General features: G+C 43.0%; 1 protein-coding gene across 1 annotated transcript in view; it reads right to left on the reverse strand.

The window, feature by feature from the left end:
* Positions 1 to 15,973, reverse strand: part of LOC124616693 (cytochrome P450 6k1-like) — a 154,042-nt gene that overhangs the window by 56,082 nt on the left and 81,987 nt on the right. Inside the window, exon 3 of the mRNA XM_047145031.1 lies at positions 9,080 to 9,318. Within this exon, the coding sequence (XP_047000987.1) occupies positions 9,080 to 9,318 (239 nt within the window). The remainder of the gene's footprint in view (positions 1 to 9,079; positions 9,319 to 15,973) is intronic.

Here is a 15,973-nt window from a genome sequence, read left to right on the forward strand (position 1 = left end):
CTCCTCAGCGCCTGCGGTTTTCTGAGTGGCCGTTCACTGAGATGACAGTGAATGACTTGGTCTGGTTTCACCTAAACGGTTATGTCAGCTCACAGATTCATAGTGTCTCGGCAGCGGAGCATCCACATGACTTCCTCGAAACAACACTGCGTGATCATAAGGTTGGGGCTTCGTCTACAGTGTCTGCATGTCGCATTCTTGGTCCCACGTTCTTTTATCAGACGCTGCCTTTGGCGCGTTACGTTGTCGACATTTTGAAACAGCTTGTGGCAACAGTAATGGAGGAGGAAAAGACGTACTGTTACTTCTAACAGGATGGAGCAACTGCCCATACAATCTACCGAACCTCGGAGCACATTTACACAACCTTCACGCCTGACATAGTAGAGGTCAGTCTGGTCGCGGCCCCATCTGGCCACCCATGTCACCTGATCTGTCAGTGTGTGATTACTTTGTCCAGGGATCCCTCAACCATGAGATGTATTGCAGCAACCCTCGTAGTCTTCCAGAACGGCGGCAGAACATTTCGTATGAGACTGCAGTTCACCTTCGACCCACCGTCAGCGACTTCCTGATCAGGGGCAAAAACCGCCAACAGATGAATGGTGGTCACTTCCAGCACCTGCTATAGTCAGACCGGTACTGGATTCACTTTCCTCCGGTGTGTTTCTTTGTACCCCGGAACTCTGATCCCTGGGCCATTTTAATTGCCTCTCCACAACATTCGAAGCAGCACTGTGCTCATTGCGGGCTTCAGCCGGGTAGCACGAATGTGGTCGGGAGCTTGCACTGAATACTGCAGCTGTAATTTCGCAACATCATTACTTTGAAACAAAGGTCCCCAATATCTTTCTCGTTATTCTTCCAACTGTCACCATTCAGTTCCCAACACTAAATTCGGCAGTAAATTCTTTTTCCTATGCAGTTCATTTAACTTTTAGTTTTCTCTGCCTCGTGATGACTGGGTGTTGTGTGATGTCCTTAGGTTGATTAGGTTTAACTAGTTCTAAGTTCTAGGGGACATGACCATAGATGTTAAGTCCCATAGTGCTATGAGCCATTTGAACCTTTTTTTTTTAACTTTTAGTCCATGGGCACAACCTCCTCCTTCCTCTCTGATGTTCTGATGTGATTTTCAACTCACAACAATTGGATAGTATAGTACTAACCACTCAGCGCTGAGTTTCTAACTGTCAAAGTGATAAGACGTGTGTATTTGGGCCAGATACAAGAGTTTCCACTGCACTTAAAATAACAATTTGCGAAGCGCCTACATTTCTGGAGCTCTCTTGTAATGCTCAGTTCTTCGTAATCTTAAAGGAAATATCCCCATTTCCTTGTTGTTTTTTCCTGCTTCACTTTTTACTGTGTTGCTGATCTTGTTTCTGGATTAACTTATATTTCTTGGAAATACATACGTTCTGGGGTTTTGATCGTTTTGGTTAAAACTTTACGCCTCAGCTGCTAATGTGAGTTCATCATACCAAAATTCGTGTCTCTGGATGCTCATTTTTCCTGATATTTTGATATCGTTCGAAACAGAGGATTTAAGAGCATAGGAGTAACTTAACCTGCCTACATAAGCTGGTTGTTTAGGATGACAGTTATATAAGTAGCTTATGACTATGCCACAAAGTACATTATACTTTTTATAAATGCCATATGAATTGTATATCTCTTTGCACTCTGCATTCCTCAAATATATTTTGCGTTCCTCAGTTCCCTTTTTATTTACTAGTTTTTTAGTTTAAGTACAAATATTTCCATAGTGTATATTATAATTTTATAAATGCCATATGAATTGTAAATCTCCCTCCACTCTGTGTTTCTCATATACACTTTTCTTTCCTTAATTCCTTTTTTATTTCTCTTCTTTTAGTTTCAGTACAAGCATTTCCACAATGACTTTGCAATTCTAATTTACCTAAAGAAATTTTATCAATGGCAGTACTACAAGTTCGCATTAATCTGATTTGAAAATTTTATGAGGGACACTTACACTATACGGAATGATAAGGGTAAATATAGCTGTAGAGTAGGTACAACACAAATATTTAAATTAAAATCTCCACTGAATATTATCTCATTCTCTTTAGAAGTTGAAAACTTGAATAATTCTGCTCGTTGTTTCATGAATAATTCGCACTGCGACTGTTGTTATGAGTTTTTAGACAACATAGTTGTATCGAGATAAACAACGAATAATTTGCTTATAATCAGTTATTCAAAATGACAGTCACAATCGCATTATTTATTTTGACGAATCCAGTAAGCGACCAAATGGTGTAAATTGCCCTGAAGATGACCCCATCGCGGGTTGAAACCAGTTGGCGGCAAAATAAATAATGCGATTCTGACAGTCATTTTGAATAACTGATTATTATTATGAGATTGTCACGCATTTCTACTTCTCCAGCATAACATTCAAAAGTTGCTTACAGAAAAATCTAAGAAAATAAATGTTTTTAGATTTGTATTCCTTCTTCAAACAAGTGGCAACTCTGCCATCATCTTGACTTCTCAGAGTGGCTAGCGCCCCCTCAATAACTTTAAATTCCAACGTACAGTACTTACTACAAGTGTCAGAGCGTAGCGAAAGAAAAGCACACAACCCAGCTAAACACTCGGGCACGCTAGTGGCAGATAGCGGGGCGACCTGTAGCGCGCTATCCGTCGGGCCTTGACTTCGGAGCTCTCAGTCGCTCGCTGCGATCCGCGGTTTGGCCGCATGGACACATCGCACGATATGCCGACAGCCTGCTGCGATCCGACGCTTGGGTGTGGTCCATAACGTAACCACCGAGTAAGTTAGTCCCGTTTGCATAGTGAGTCCAAGTGCTAGTCAGGCGCTGTTTGATTCAAATTAAATGATATATGTTCAGCGACTTTCCGTTTTGCGTGAATGAATCAAAGAAAGAGAACACAACTCGCTAGTCAGTGAGGCCTCGTAAAAAAATCCACAACAACGGTACAGAGTTTCTTTTGAAAGCGTAAAGATGTTCTCCTCTCACTTTTCTTTTGCAAAATTCAGACATCAAGCCACCGTCGGCTGTTTTTCCTGTGATATACACAAAGAATGTGCGGGGAAAATAGATGATGTGCAGTTATTTATTTATCTTTTGCACATCCTACCTCAATCTTCGTATGTCCTCATTGTATTTTTTTTATATTTGTTTTTATGTGATGGCTAGTTTTCTGGCGTTTAAGCCAAGTGTGGTAATCTGAGAGATTATCTCCAAGAGTGTGTGGAGACGGATCTCATGGATTCTGCACTGTAGTTCCAAGTCGTTACCAACTTATGACCACCACCCTTGGGTGTAGAAATCAAAGATGCAAACGTAACTGCAGATGCAGTGTGCCATGGTTGGCTACCCTTAAAAGCCCAGCTCTCCCGTCCGCAAGGACCGGAAATGGTGCAAAGTGGTTCAAATGGCTCTGAGCACTATGGGACTTAACATCTGAGGTCATCAGTCCCCTACAATTTAGAACTACTTAAACCTAACTAACCTAAGGACATCACACACATCCATGGCCGAGGAAGGATTCGAACCTGCGACCGTAGCAGTCGCGCGGATCCGGACTGAATCGCCTAGAACCGCTCGGCCACCGTGGCCGGCTGGACCGGAAATAGTGTGGGTTTTCGAGGGCGCCATGTTAGGCACCTTGGCGCTGTCTGTGAAGGAGTGAAGTTCAGTTCTGTACTTACTCCGAATGATCTCAAGAATGTTGATATTGTGGGTGAGATTTGTAAGATAGATTAGCTCTAATCTGTTTCTTTCGCAGGGAATTCTTTCAGAAAGCACAAAGGGATATTTGTTTTATTATTTCATGTTAGGATTTTCACCTAGGAAAAATTTTGTTAGTCAGATCTTTGTCTTGATGACGGGGGTGGAATCATGCGTGTGTGTAGAGGTAAGTTCGAATTATTTATTGCATGTGGTAGAATAAGTCCTAGATTTAATCTGTATGTAAAATATTTTGCTCAGGCAAGAACAATTTCATGATGAGTAATGGATTCCTTTCGCTCCAGTAGACCTCGTGGTTGGGGTGTGGACAAACAAGATGGAGGCTGTGTGCTTGTTCCATATTACTTTAAGTTAGGATGCATCACAGTATTAAATTGAAATAATCTTGTGTTGAGTAATTGTTGAGCCATTGATTGACTCTGGTGGACCACGTGGCCGTCAGCCACACTGTCAATGGAAAAAAAGCCTGCTTACAGCACATTCTGTGAGATTCTTTTCATGTGTAGTTATAAGTTTTACAGTTTATGAGTGACTTCTTGCTAACTGCCAGGAACGGACACATGGTGAGTAAATGTCGTTGCTTTCGCAGCCCATAGACGGGCATGGCACGAGGCAATGCAAAGTGCTGTTCCTAAGGCATACAAAGAATGGTAGTAGGCAGTGCGTGAGAGTGCTGTACCTAAGAAGAAAATTGTGTGAAGATTATGAGGCAAGGATGGCAACAAGGTGAGCGAGATGGAGCAGAATTGTCCTTCTGGTTTATGAGCTACAGAATTAGCGAATACAAAGTCCTTGACTACTTCAGTTTTAAGATTTATATCGGAAAAAAGGATTTGTTTATAACTAGGGGAAAGAATTTTTGTTGAATCTCTAAATTTGATCATTGGAAGTAGGTTACTGTTCTGAAAGGGACTCATGGATTGCAAGCTCTTCAGTTACATATGCAGTGGGAATAACTATCTCTTACTAATACTTTTGAGCTAGAAGAAATTTCAACAAATGATTCAGTACGAGTATGTGAGAATGTGTGTGAGTGCGCAGGGGAGAGGGAACATTCCCATTACTGGAAAAACTGGAAAGGATCAACTGCAAACAGGGGACAGACAATATGGACGCCAATCTCATTTTTGTACTGAACAATACGGCGAGTTATTAAGTTTCAAAACTACCTACATTTTGTATGAAAAGAATGCGCCAGAATAATAATATAATCTTAGACAGTACATGCAACTATCGCTACACGTTAACCTAACAATTTCATGATCAGTTGCTACTGAAGTCTTTCAATTACTAACTAAGATGTCTCATATGTATATTCAGGGGGGGGGGGGGTATGTCTGCTGTTCCAACTATTATTTGCATGAGTCAGTTACCAAAGCCATCAATTATAACAGGTATTACTATAAAGAAAAGTATTACAAATGTTTGGGCTATAATAATACCATTAAAGATTTGGTCATCTCTGATTAAAGATCTGGGTTGTCGTAATTTGGCACATGTAAGTATTCTTATTGATGTTCCTACTTTTCCTGCTCATGCTCCAAATATAAATTATGGAGCACCTTTGTCTCTATGGTTTGTTGAGAATAACCATTTTTGTAGTAAAATGACTGACATTATAATTGGTGGATTATTAAACTATTCATGAGATTTTTCTATCTTACCATTATTGGTGTTATATTCAATTATGATTCTAGAGTGCAGTTTCAGAGGTGTGAAGATTTACTAAGACCTACAAGATTGTTCTTTTAATTATAACTTTGAAGGTTATTAGTTCATTTAACTTCAATTGTTTGATAAAGAACTGAAGCTTAATTTTAAAATCAGTCCCATTGTTAATTTTTATTGATAATGAGTTTTCTATGCATGATATAATGAGTGTTGAAAATCTAGTGCGTGTGTAATAATAAAGTGTAATGGTAGTTAATACTACTGTAACTGTTATAGGTGGTTGTTATGTTATTTTCCATAAGCGATTATCCAGGTTAATGGGGCTAGTCTGAATGGTTAATAAAAAACAGATACATTTGTTCTGGAATCCAAGAGTTAAAAATCCAAGGAAGGGGGGGGGGGTAACCCCCAAGTGATAGTAGTGACAGGAATATTATAAATTTAATATCTGTTTTCACATTTCTTGCCAAATAAATATGATTTATGAAGAACAAAATTATTAGCTTAAATAACAAAACTGCAATGAATCTTAGTAGGGAGTAGAAATAAAATTAGAGTTCATAAGTACTTTCTCTGACAGTTAACAATCAATTATTCATCCCAGATTGCTGATTGATGAATATGCCAGAAGCTGCCTTATTGACTTTGATTTAAGGGGAGGCGGTGGCAGAAATAACGAAAAATTTAAAAATTACTTTTATCGGCTTGTTTGATAGTAAATATAATTGAGATTATTATCTCAAATTTTTTCCTTGAAATTCGAACTACAAATGGTATAAAAAAATTCAAACCCTAAGCAGTGTAATGCGCCAAGTCCACTTTTCAATGTACCAAATGGAGGAAAAATTTTATTGCAGAATTTGGCCTGTGAATTTAGAAAATGTAGCTTTAGAAGGCTGTGATTTTTTGTATACGTAACAGTAGTGTTGTGAAGAAGGCTGTGGAGCCATTTTCTGGTTCAATCAGTGTGGTATAGAAGGCTGTGGAGTGTTGTAAACAAGTTTTGTGCTGTTCAGTGGAATTCGAGTGACACTTGATTTATTGTGCCATTCTTTGTGCAAGGTTGAATCTGTCGATCCCTTTTTAGAATGCCTAGGCCTGGTAAAGTATTTAAAAAATATAGTAACTCCCATATTTCCAACATGAAGCGAAAAACTGAAATTGAGGATAGGGTTGGGCCTGCAGATGCAAGCATTAGCTTGTCTCCAAGCGCATCTATAATAAAACTTGGGACAGGGATTGTGTCAGAAGAAACAAGTCATGGCAGAAATACACATTTCAGAATTGTGGATCTGGAAATGGTGGCAGAAGCACTTAGAAAAGCCTGCAAGTGCTCTGTTTGTGGAGGAAATGTGGATTTGGTTGATGATGGAAAGAGAGAAGGCTTGGTTTGCACATTGCACATTTTGTGTCAAAACTGTGATGCTAACAGAACATTCAAGACATGAAAGGCCAGTAATAGAATCTATGAAGCCAATATGAGATTTGCTTATGGACTAAGATGTATAGGGATTGGAAGAGATGGTGGAAACATTTTATTTGGTATTATGAGCATGCCTGGTCCTCCCCTAAAATTTTCTGCAATGCAATGCTGTTGCAGAAGTAAGTGAAGAGACCATGAAAATGGCAGTTCTGGGGGCAATTGAAGAAAATTGTGAAGCAGCTAACAACAACAAATAGCAGTTTTCTGTGACAGTTCCTGGATGAAGAGGGGCCATACTTCACTGCGTGGATTTTCAACAACCATTAGTGTCGACACTGGAAAAGTATTAAACTTAGAGGTGATGTCTAAATATTGTTCTGCATGTTCCTTGCATGTATTGATGCAGGTAAAGAAACAGGATAGCAAGAAGCCCATAAAGCTGTTTGTAGCAGAAATTATGAAGGCTCCAGTGATGGGATGGAAGCTGCAGGTATGAAATTCATTTTCCATAGATCTTTGCAAAAGTATGGAGTAAGATACTTACAGTATTTAGGATATGGAGACTCTAGTGCTTTCAAGAATGTAGTTGAAAGTCAGCCCTATGGAAAAGATTGCACTATTGAGAAACTGGAGTGCTTAGGTCATATTCAGAAGAGGATGGGTGGACGAGTCCGAAGAGTTGTTGCAGACAATAAAGGTAAGCTACTAGAGGATGGGAAGCCACTGGGAGGTGAAAACAGGCTAACAAAGAAGAGAATTTACAGCCTACAAGTCTATTATGGTACTGCAATTAGAAGTAACCTCACAAGCTTGGACAGTATGAGGAAAGCAGTATACTGGCCACGATGGTCTAGCGGTTCTAGGCGCTCAGTCCGGAACCGCGCGACTGCTACGGTCGCAGGTTCGAATCTTGCCTCGGGCATAGATGTGTGTGATGTCTTTAGGTTAGTTAGGTTTAAGTAGTTCTAAGTTCTAGGGGACTGATGACCACAGATGTTAAGTCCCATAGTGCTCAGAGCCATCTGAACCATTTTTTTTTGAAAGCAGTATCGGCCATTTGGTTTCATTACTTGTCGACAGACACTACACCTCAACATGGCCTCAGTTCTAATGAATGGTGGAAATTTTTGAAAAGTAAGGAAAGTGGAGAAGCTTATACCGATAAAAATAACCTTCCTTATGAGGTTTCAATGGCCATTAAACCAACTTTTAAAGCACTGGCTTCACCAGAACTGCTAGAAAAATTTCTGCATGGGAAAACACAGAACCCAATGCTCTTATTTGGAAAAGATGTCCAAAGACTGTGTTTGTTTCCAATTTGGTGGTGAAGGTTTCTGCTTTGGAAGCTGCAGCAGTGTTTAATGATGGGAATGTGGCAAGACTTCACATCCTCACTAAGTTGGGCTTTACATCTGGAGTCTTCACTGAGCAGATACTGCAGATCATCGATAAGCAAAGAATCGCGAAGGCGGAGACATCAGCCCAGAACATACAAAAAATTGCTAGGCAAAGGAGCAGAGAAGCTAAAAGAGCTGTAGAGGGTGATGAGGAGGAAATGGAATATGGATATGGGCAGTTTCAGCTAAGGTATGATAGATTTTTTTTTTTCATTTCATCCAAGCTTTAAAATGATTTTTGTGCAACTTAAGTTTTTCTGCTTTGAGGAACACATATATCAGAAACTACTGGAAGAATGGCAATGAAATTTGGCACACCTGTTCTTTTACTTTGAAGCAATATTTAAGTGGAACGAAATTTTAATCGAGATATTATACACAGTTTTGTGGTTGATAATATATTGAAAAGTTTGCTTGTAAAAAATGTTCGAATCCAAAATATCACAGAAAATAATAGCATAAATTTACCAAAAAGTTACTGCACTTAATTGTACACCTATTAGTGTAGATTATTTTACCATTAAAAAATTTGCCAAATTTGCCTCGAAATTATGAAAAAGTGTACCTTAATATAATAAAGCAACAAAAAATTTAAAATTATCTCACTGCATTAGATTGGTATTAAAAATTCTGAATTTTTTAAAAAAAAAATCATATTACATCTCTGTACATAAGTGCGCAAAATTTCAATGAGATTGAACAAAAAATGACAAAGATACGGATTTACAAAAATATCAGTGCAAGATTGCCACCGTCTCCCCTGAAAGAAACGGCTTTTGCCACCTCGGTGTACTGTGATTCTGTGAGGGGCGCGCACAGCGGAGGCCTGGCGGCGGCGTCACCTGGAACATGAAGCGCAGCTTGCCGGACGTGAAGGCGGGCGTCAGCTTGGCTCGGCGCGCGCGCCACTCGGCGCCGCGCAGGAAGAACAGCTGCCGGTTGACCGGCTCCTCGTCGTCCAGGTAGACGCCGCGGTCGCGGAAGGCGCCGAAGTCGCGCACCAGCACGCGCCGCACCAGGTCGGGGTCGCGCACCAGCAGCACCGGCCGCCCCACCGAGTACAGCCCCACGAAGCGCTCACCTGGCGGCAGGGCGGCAGCCGTGCAGTGTGTGGGTGGGTGGGACTGGGACCCCGGTACTGCACTCTCCAGCGAGCTCCACTTTCAGACCGACTGGCTACAGTTGTCTACATTAAATTCTGCTTTCTCTTAATTAGAACAGAAATACTTTCCCGCAGTGGAAACTTCGTGTACACATTTGTGACGTTCAATGCTTTTATCGTGTACAAGTGTTGCCAACTGCTGGGCATCGCTATAAAAACTCAACCAATCATTGTAGCAGTGTACAGCTTGTGACCACCAGAATACGCGGAAGTTGTTGGTTTTTTATACTCCACTGTATAAATGAATGTCAATGAATGTCAGTTATTGGACGACCAGCCTATTTCTTACAGAAGTGACCATTTCAAAATTAGTTATTTTAGTCCATAAAAAGAAGTCGAGGGTACAAAGCATATTTTCGAAACAGGCACATATTTCTATATAAATCTTGCATCTAAAATCTTAAAAATCATCTTACAGCATTGCAGCACAAAAGAAAATTTTTCTTCCTGTAGAAAAATACGGATCACAAAGATGTTTTCCAAATACACACACACACACACACACACACACACACACACACACATACACTCTCATCTCCCATATCGAAGCTGCTTTCGTGAAAGAAGGAAAAACTGCAGTAGCGTCTGTAGATTTAACTGCTGCTTACGATACAGTAAGGCTGGACTGACTAATGTTAAAGCTAAACCAACCTGTGCCTTGCTTAATGACTATCGACGGTGTTTTTTAACATGTTCTAAGACAGGTATTTCCGAGTCTGCTATCACGACAAACGAGCAAATCATTTACATTCAAAAATCATCTTCTGCAACGGTCTCTCCTGGCACCGCTGTTGTTTAGCATGCATATAAGTGAGACGTGAGAAACTCTGCCCACTATGTTTTGCAATGGAGATGACAGTAACACAACAAGAGCCTGGCGGATGAAGGAAATGTGTTCATACAACACTTAAGATTACGTGCCGACTACTACACAAACTGCAGATCGTACCCTAACCGAACAAAGCTAGAGGGACAGCTTTCCACATCAACAACTGCTTTGCAAATCAGCCGCCAAATGTCAACTTCTGTAAGAAAACGATTAAAAACAACCGTCACCCTAAGTACCTCGGAATCACTTTGGATCGTTAACTACCATTCAGGACTCACCTCACGTCACTTGCAGATAAATGACAGACCAGGAACTCGGTTATGCAGAAACATGACGGAACTTGCTGAGGGCTCAACCTGACACTCTCCATACAGTGGCATCGTATCCTGAATATTCTGTGGCTGAATATTGCGCGCTAATAGGGTACGACAGTGTGCATGACAGTGAGGTACAACTGAACGGTGCTGTGAGAACCATAACAGGCAGCTTGAGGTCAGAGCTTCTGCCTCGGCTGTCCGTTCTCAGTAACTTCGCTCCGCCGCAGTTTTGACGACAGGAAGCAATAACATGTGAATGGGACGGCATGCAATAACATGCGAATAGATTAATAACTTGGAGTTTTCCAGGAAATTCTGCTCAGTCCATCCAGCATACATCTTAAGTCAAGTAAACCGTAGTGGACAGCGCTGAAGATGTGTGGAAGGAGAAAATGAAAAAGAATACAAACGTACGTCGTCGTCCTGGCCTCCAAGACCCCCCCACGTATATCGGGGTTACAACTGCCTAGAAGAACCTGGTGACAGCTGACGCGTGTGTGGTGTACTTCCTTTCAGCCCCATCGACGGGACGAGGTTCTCCTCACTCGGCTTTGAATAGGCCACAGCCCTATGACGCACGGCTTCCTGCTCCGGCGAGAGGACCCTCCAATGTGTGGTGCTTGCGGCGTCCAGGTCACTGTGCGCCACGTTTTATTGGATTGCGTTTTATTTTCTGACCAGCGGGTCGCGGCTGACTTGCTAGCGGACCTGCCATCTCTTTTAGGCAACACTCGGACGAATATGGTTAAAGTTTTAAATTTCTGTGCTCTGTCAAATGTTTTTACAAAGATTTTAGGGAGAGGATTTTAATTTGTTCACTGTGTGACAAGCTCGCCCATATTTTATGTAAGTGGCCAGCCAGTAACAATTTCCTGTGACATTCTTGTTGCTATATTTCCCCTTTCCTTAGGTTTTACTTTCTTATGTAGCATTTTCCTTCTTTTCCTGCTTTCTTTGAGTGTGTGCTTTAGTTTTATTAGGTCTGTCTATATTCGTTCCTTTTAATGTGTGTCAGGGCGCTGATGACCTCGATGTTGAGCGCCCATAAGCCCCAACACACCACCACCTGAACAGGATCTGATGTGGACACGAAACAACTGACTCTTTCATGTGCAAATGGGGACTCTCAGACTTCAAATTATATGACTGTGAAACTTCACGGCAGACAGTTGATCATGTTCTAGATGAATGTCCTAAGATAAGTTTTCGAGACGGGAAGCATATTTTCAACGCTTCTCCCGCAACACTGAACTGGATAGACTTCCTTAACATGACTCTATAAGGTCAACTGAAACCAGAGCTCTTGAATATTACTTTTGTATTTCATTGTGTAAATACTGGCGCAAAATATATATGTATATCCATACGATGAATAATAAGTATACTAATCATTAGGACACTGGCTGACCACTGGACAAAAAACTAAGCAACGTCCTTTTAAAATTTTACGGCTTGCGTAGATTCCACGAAATTGTTCCACTGGGTTGACATCGGGAACCTGGGAAGGCCAATTCATTTTAGCAATCTTATTGTGCACAAACCATTGTGTCACTTACGGTGTTTTATGACATGGTGCCGTATCGTGATAATACTAACAAATTGTCGGTTACTCGGATGGGACGAAGCTCCCCTGGTGCAGTTCTAACACTACACGAATAACTCACGGCTTTATACTCCGGCGGAAGTTACAGCGTCGACTTGGCTCCGGACAGCGCCTTTCAACGCCACTGCCTTCACTGGTTTCGACTGATGTGGCAGAACGTCCTGCAGACATTCGGACACTCCATTCAAAGTATACCCAGGACAGCACAAGGCGTCATGAAGGCGAAGCATGGGCACGCCCCGTACTAACACCCACAAATAGGTAGGCGGATGCCTTTGGTCAGATGGTGTGTTATAAATATTGACATAAAAATTACGTTTTGAGTGCATTCCTCCTTGCCGGCCGGAGTGGCCGAGCGGTTATACGCGCTACAATCCGGAGCCGCGTGACGGCTACTGTCGCAGGTTCGAATCCTGCCTCGGGCATGGACGTGTGTGATGTCCTTAGGTTAGTTAGGTTTAAGTAGTTCTAACTTCTAGGGGACTGATGACCTCAGCAGTTAAGTCCCAAGTGCTCAGAGCCATTTGAACCATTATTCATTCCTCTTTCAGATACTCGACCCTGAAATTACCCTGGTCGTCTTAAGCAGCCGAGGTGGGCTTTTGCTCCAACCTTGGCGTAAAATGTCTGTCAATTCCGTTTCTAAACTAAATTCCTTTGCTAATTCTTCGTCGTTCGAAAGGCGCACTCTGAACGGGGTAGTACGCGGCTGAAAGGATCCGCCTCGCCTCGCCCCGCCCCGCCAGCTCCCACCACCATGGCGTCCCAGCGGCCAGACCGACTGCAGCACGTAATGTTCTTTAAACACGTTTCTCTAGCTGAACCACATATTCATGGTCGAAACGGGGTATTAGAAATTTTCGTTAAAACCTTAGCAGAATTGCCCTGTCTGCTCCCCAAGCTGCTTGACAAACACATTCTAAAATATTTACCTTTGTGAGCCACTTTGCCGTCCTGTGTCTCAGGTGTGGCAGCCGAGTAAGTAAAGTAGGCCCAGAAACGACACGCGTCTTTAAAAAAGCTATTGCTCTTTCTCAGTAAAGAAAAATCAAAAGCAAAGCTCTAACGGTTAAAAAAGGACATCAGAAATTTGCAGCAATGCTTGAAGACGAGCTAAAACAAGACAAGCAGTCCACTAATATGGGGCGCTGAGCTACTTTGTTGGTCGCGGCCGTCATAATAGAGCGAACAGTAGTTGCAAATATTGTCATAAGTTAGACACTACCATAAGGACACAGCTTTCTATTTCAAAACTCTAGTACTTTCCGCCGTGGAAGTCGAACACGCGCCAGAACAAATTGACGTGGTCAGCCCATAGAGGGCTCCGCCTCCGCGGCGGCTATTCCCCGCAGCGGCTCTCTCGCAGCGAGGGCGCCACCGCTACACCACAGCGACCAACAGCCGCTCCCTTCGGTTTCGTACATAGGGACCCGCTCTGCCCTAGTCCAGTCAGTCTGGTACTCGCTCTGGATTTCGTTTCTATCTCGGCGGTACTGCGTTCTGGTCGTTGCTCGTTGTTGACATTTGCCTGGCTCTGGTTCCGAGTGGATTTACTGATGGTGTTTGGTGTTGTGGTTTCTACAAGCCTCCGTTGTTCATCTCTTCCTTGTTGTGTCGGTCATAGTCGGTTGTTGTCGGTTGTCGTTGGTCTGTCGTCAGACTCGTCCTGTGTTTACCCGGTGGTGCGTGCTCCACCGCCGGCGGCTTCCCCGCCTGGCGGCTCCTATTCCGCAGCCCAAGGCGTTCCCTCAGTTGGTTTTGGTTACTACAGAAACCATCAGAGAACATATTCCCAACGCTGTATTTAAAATAATGTGTGGAAGGGAACGACACTGAGAATACTGCCAAAAATCCTCATAGACGAATATGAGCATATTATGCCTCCAACAAGTATCTTAACATTTTTCCACGTGCTCAGAAAATCCTATTTCATTTCCGTCTGCAGGAAGGTCAACTTATCGATGGTCCATCTACTGATGGACCACACAAGAAGTGAATAAGGAACTGATGGATTCTAAAATGCTGGGTAAGTGGGGCTCGACCATCCGCTCAAGGGCAACACAATGACCTCTACTCGGACAATTGTGATGTCTCCCTGGTTTGAGGAAGGGATTAAAATGGCCGCTTTTCACGAGTCAGAAAATTATCCAGATGCCCAGATGAGCCTGGAAAGAAAAAGAAAAAAAAAAAAGGTTTTCTGTGCTCGTCCCTGTGAGGTTCGCAACATGTTGTAACCGACCCTATCGAGACCAGGTGATGTGCTACGAATCGGGACAACTCGATTCTAATTCCGAAACAGAGAGGCGGCAGTTATACACTCCATCACTAGTGGGGCCCAAGTCCCAGCCACCCGTCTCAGTAACAATACTGTGGCGCTGAATGGTTAATGGCTGGATTGGTGAAATGTTCTGCTATTGTGTAACCTGCGTTGAAAGTTGCACTTCACAGGATTAAACATATAAATAGTAAAAAACTGTTGAAAAGTTGGGTAATGTACATCGTACAGATCAGCAGATGCCTGAAAGGAACTAATCTTGACAGCAGGTTACCAGTTCAGAGCAAACCTCTGACACAGTTCTGCATGTACACCGAGCTGACAAGTCGTGGGATGTACACATATGCAAATGGCGGTAGTATCGCGTACACAAGATATAAAAGGACAGTGCACTGGCCGAATCATCATCTGTACTCAGCTGATTCATATAAAAAGGTTTTTGGCATGATTGTAGCCGCACGACCGGAATTAACAAAAATGGCTTTGAGCACTATGGGACTCAACTGCTGTGGTCATTAGTCCCCTAGAACTTAGAACTAGTTAAACCTAACTAACCTAAGGACATCACAAACATCCATGCCCGAGGCGGGATTCGAACTTGCGACCGTAGCGGTCTTGCGGTTCCAGACTGCAGTGCCTTTAACCGCACGGCCACTTCGGCCGGCTCCGGAATTAACAGACTCTAAACGCGGCATGGTGGTTGGTGGTAGACACATGGGACATCCCATTTCGGAAATCGTTAGGGAATTCAATATTCCGAGGTACACAGTGTCGAGAGTGTGCCGACAGTGCCAGATTTCAGGCATTACCTCTCACCACAGACAAAGCGGCGGCTGACGGCCTTTAGTTAACGATCGAGAGCAGCGCCGTTTGCTTAGCCTCGTCAGTGCTAGCAGACAAGCAACACTGCGTGAAATAACCGCAGAAATCGATGTGAGATGTACGACGAACGTTTCCGGTAGGTCAGTGCGGCGAAATTACACGCTAATGGGCTATGGGAGCAGACGACCGACGCGAGTGCCTTTGCTAGCAGCACGACATGACTTGCACCGCCCTCCTGGACTTGTGGCCATACTGGTCGGACCATAGACGACTGAAAAACTGTGGCCTGGTCAGATGAGTCGCGACTGCAGTTGATAAGAGCTGACGGTAGGGTTCAAGTGTGGTACAGGCATCAAGAATCCGTCGACCTAGGTTGTCAAGAAGGCACCGTCCACACTGGTAGTGGCTCCATCGTGGTTTGAGCTGTGTTTACGTGGAATCTGCTGGGTCGTCTGGTTCAGCTGAATCGACCACTGACTGGAAATGGTTATGTTCGACTACTTGGACACAATCTGCAGCCATTCATGGCCTTCACGTTCCGAAACAAGGGTGTCATGTCACCGGGCCACAATTGTCAGTGACTAGTTTGAAGAACATTGTGGACAAATCGAGCTAATGGTATGGCCACCCAAGTCGCCCGACAGCAGGACGCTGGGGAAGAGGTCCGACACGATATTAGCAGAAACCGCCTCAGTGTAGATAATGAAAGGTCTCACTGGGTTAAACGA

This window comes from Schistocerca americana, chromosome 5 (assembly GCF_021461395.2).
Source record: "Schistocerca americana isolate TAMUIC-IGC-003095 chromosome 5, iqSchAmer2.1, whole genome shotgun sequence".
Lineage (NCBI taxonomy): Eukaryota > Metazoa > Arthropoda > Insecta > Orthoptera > Acrididae > Schistocerca > Schistocerca americana.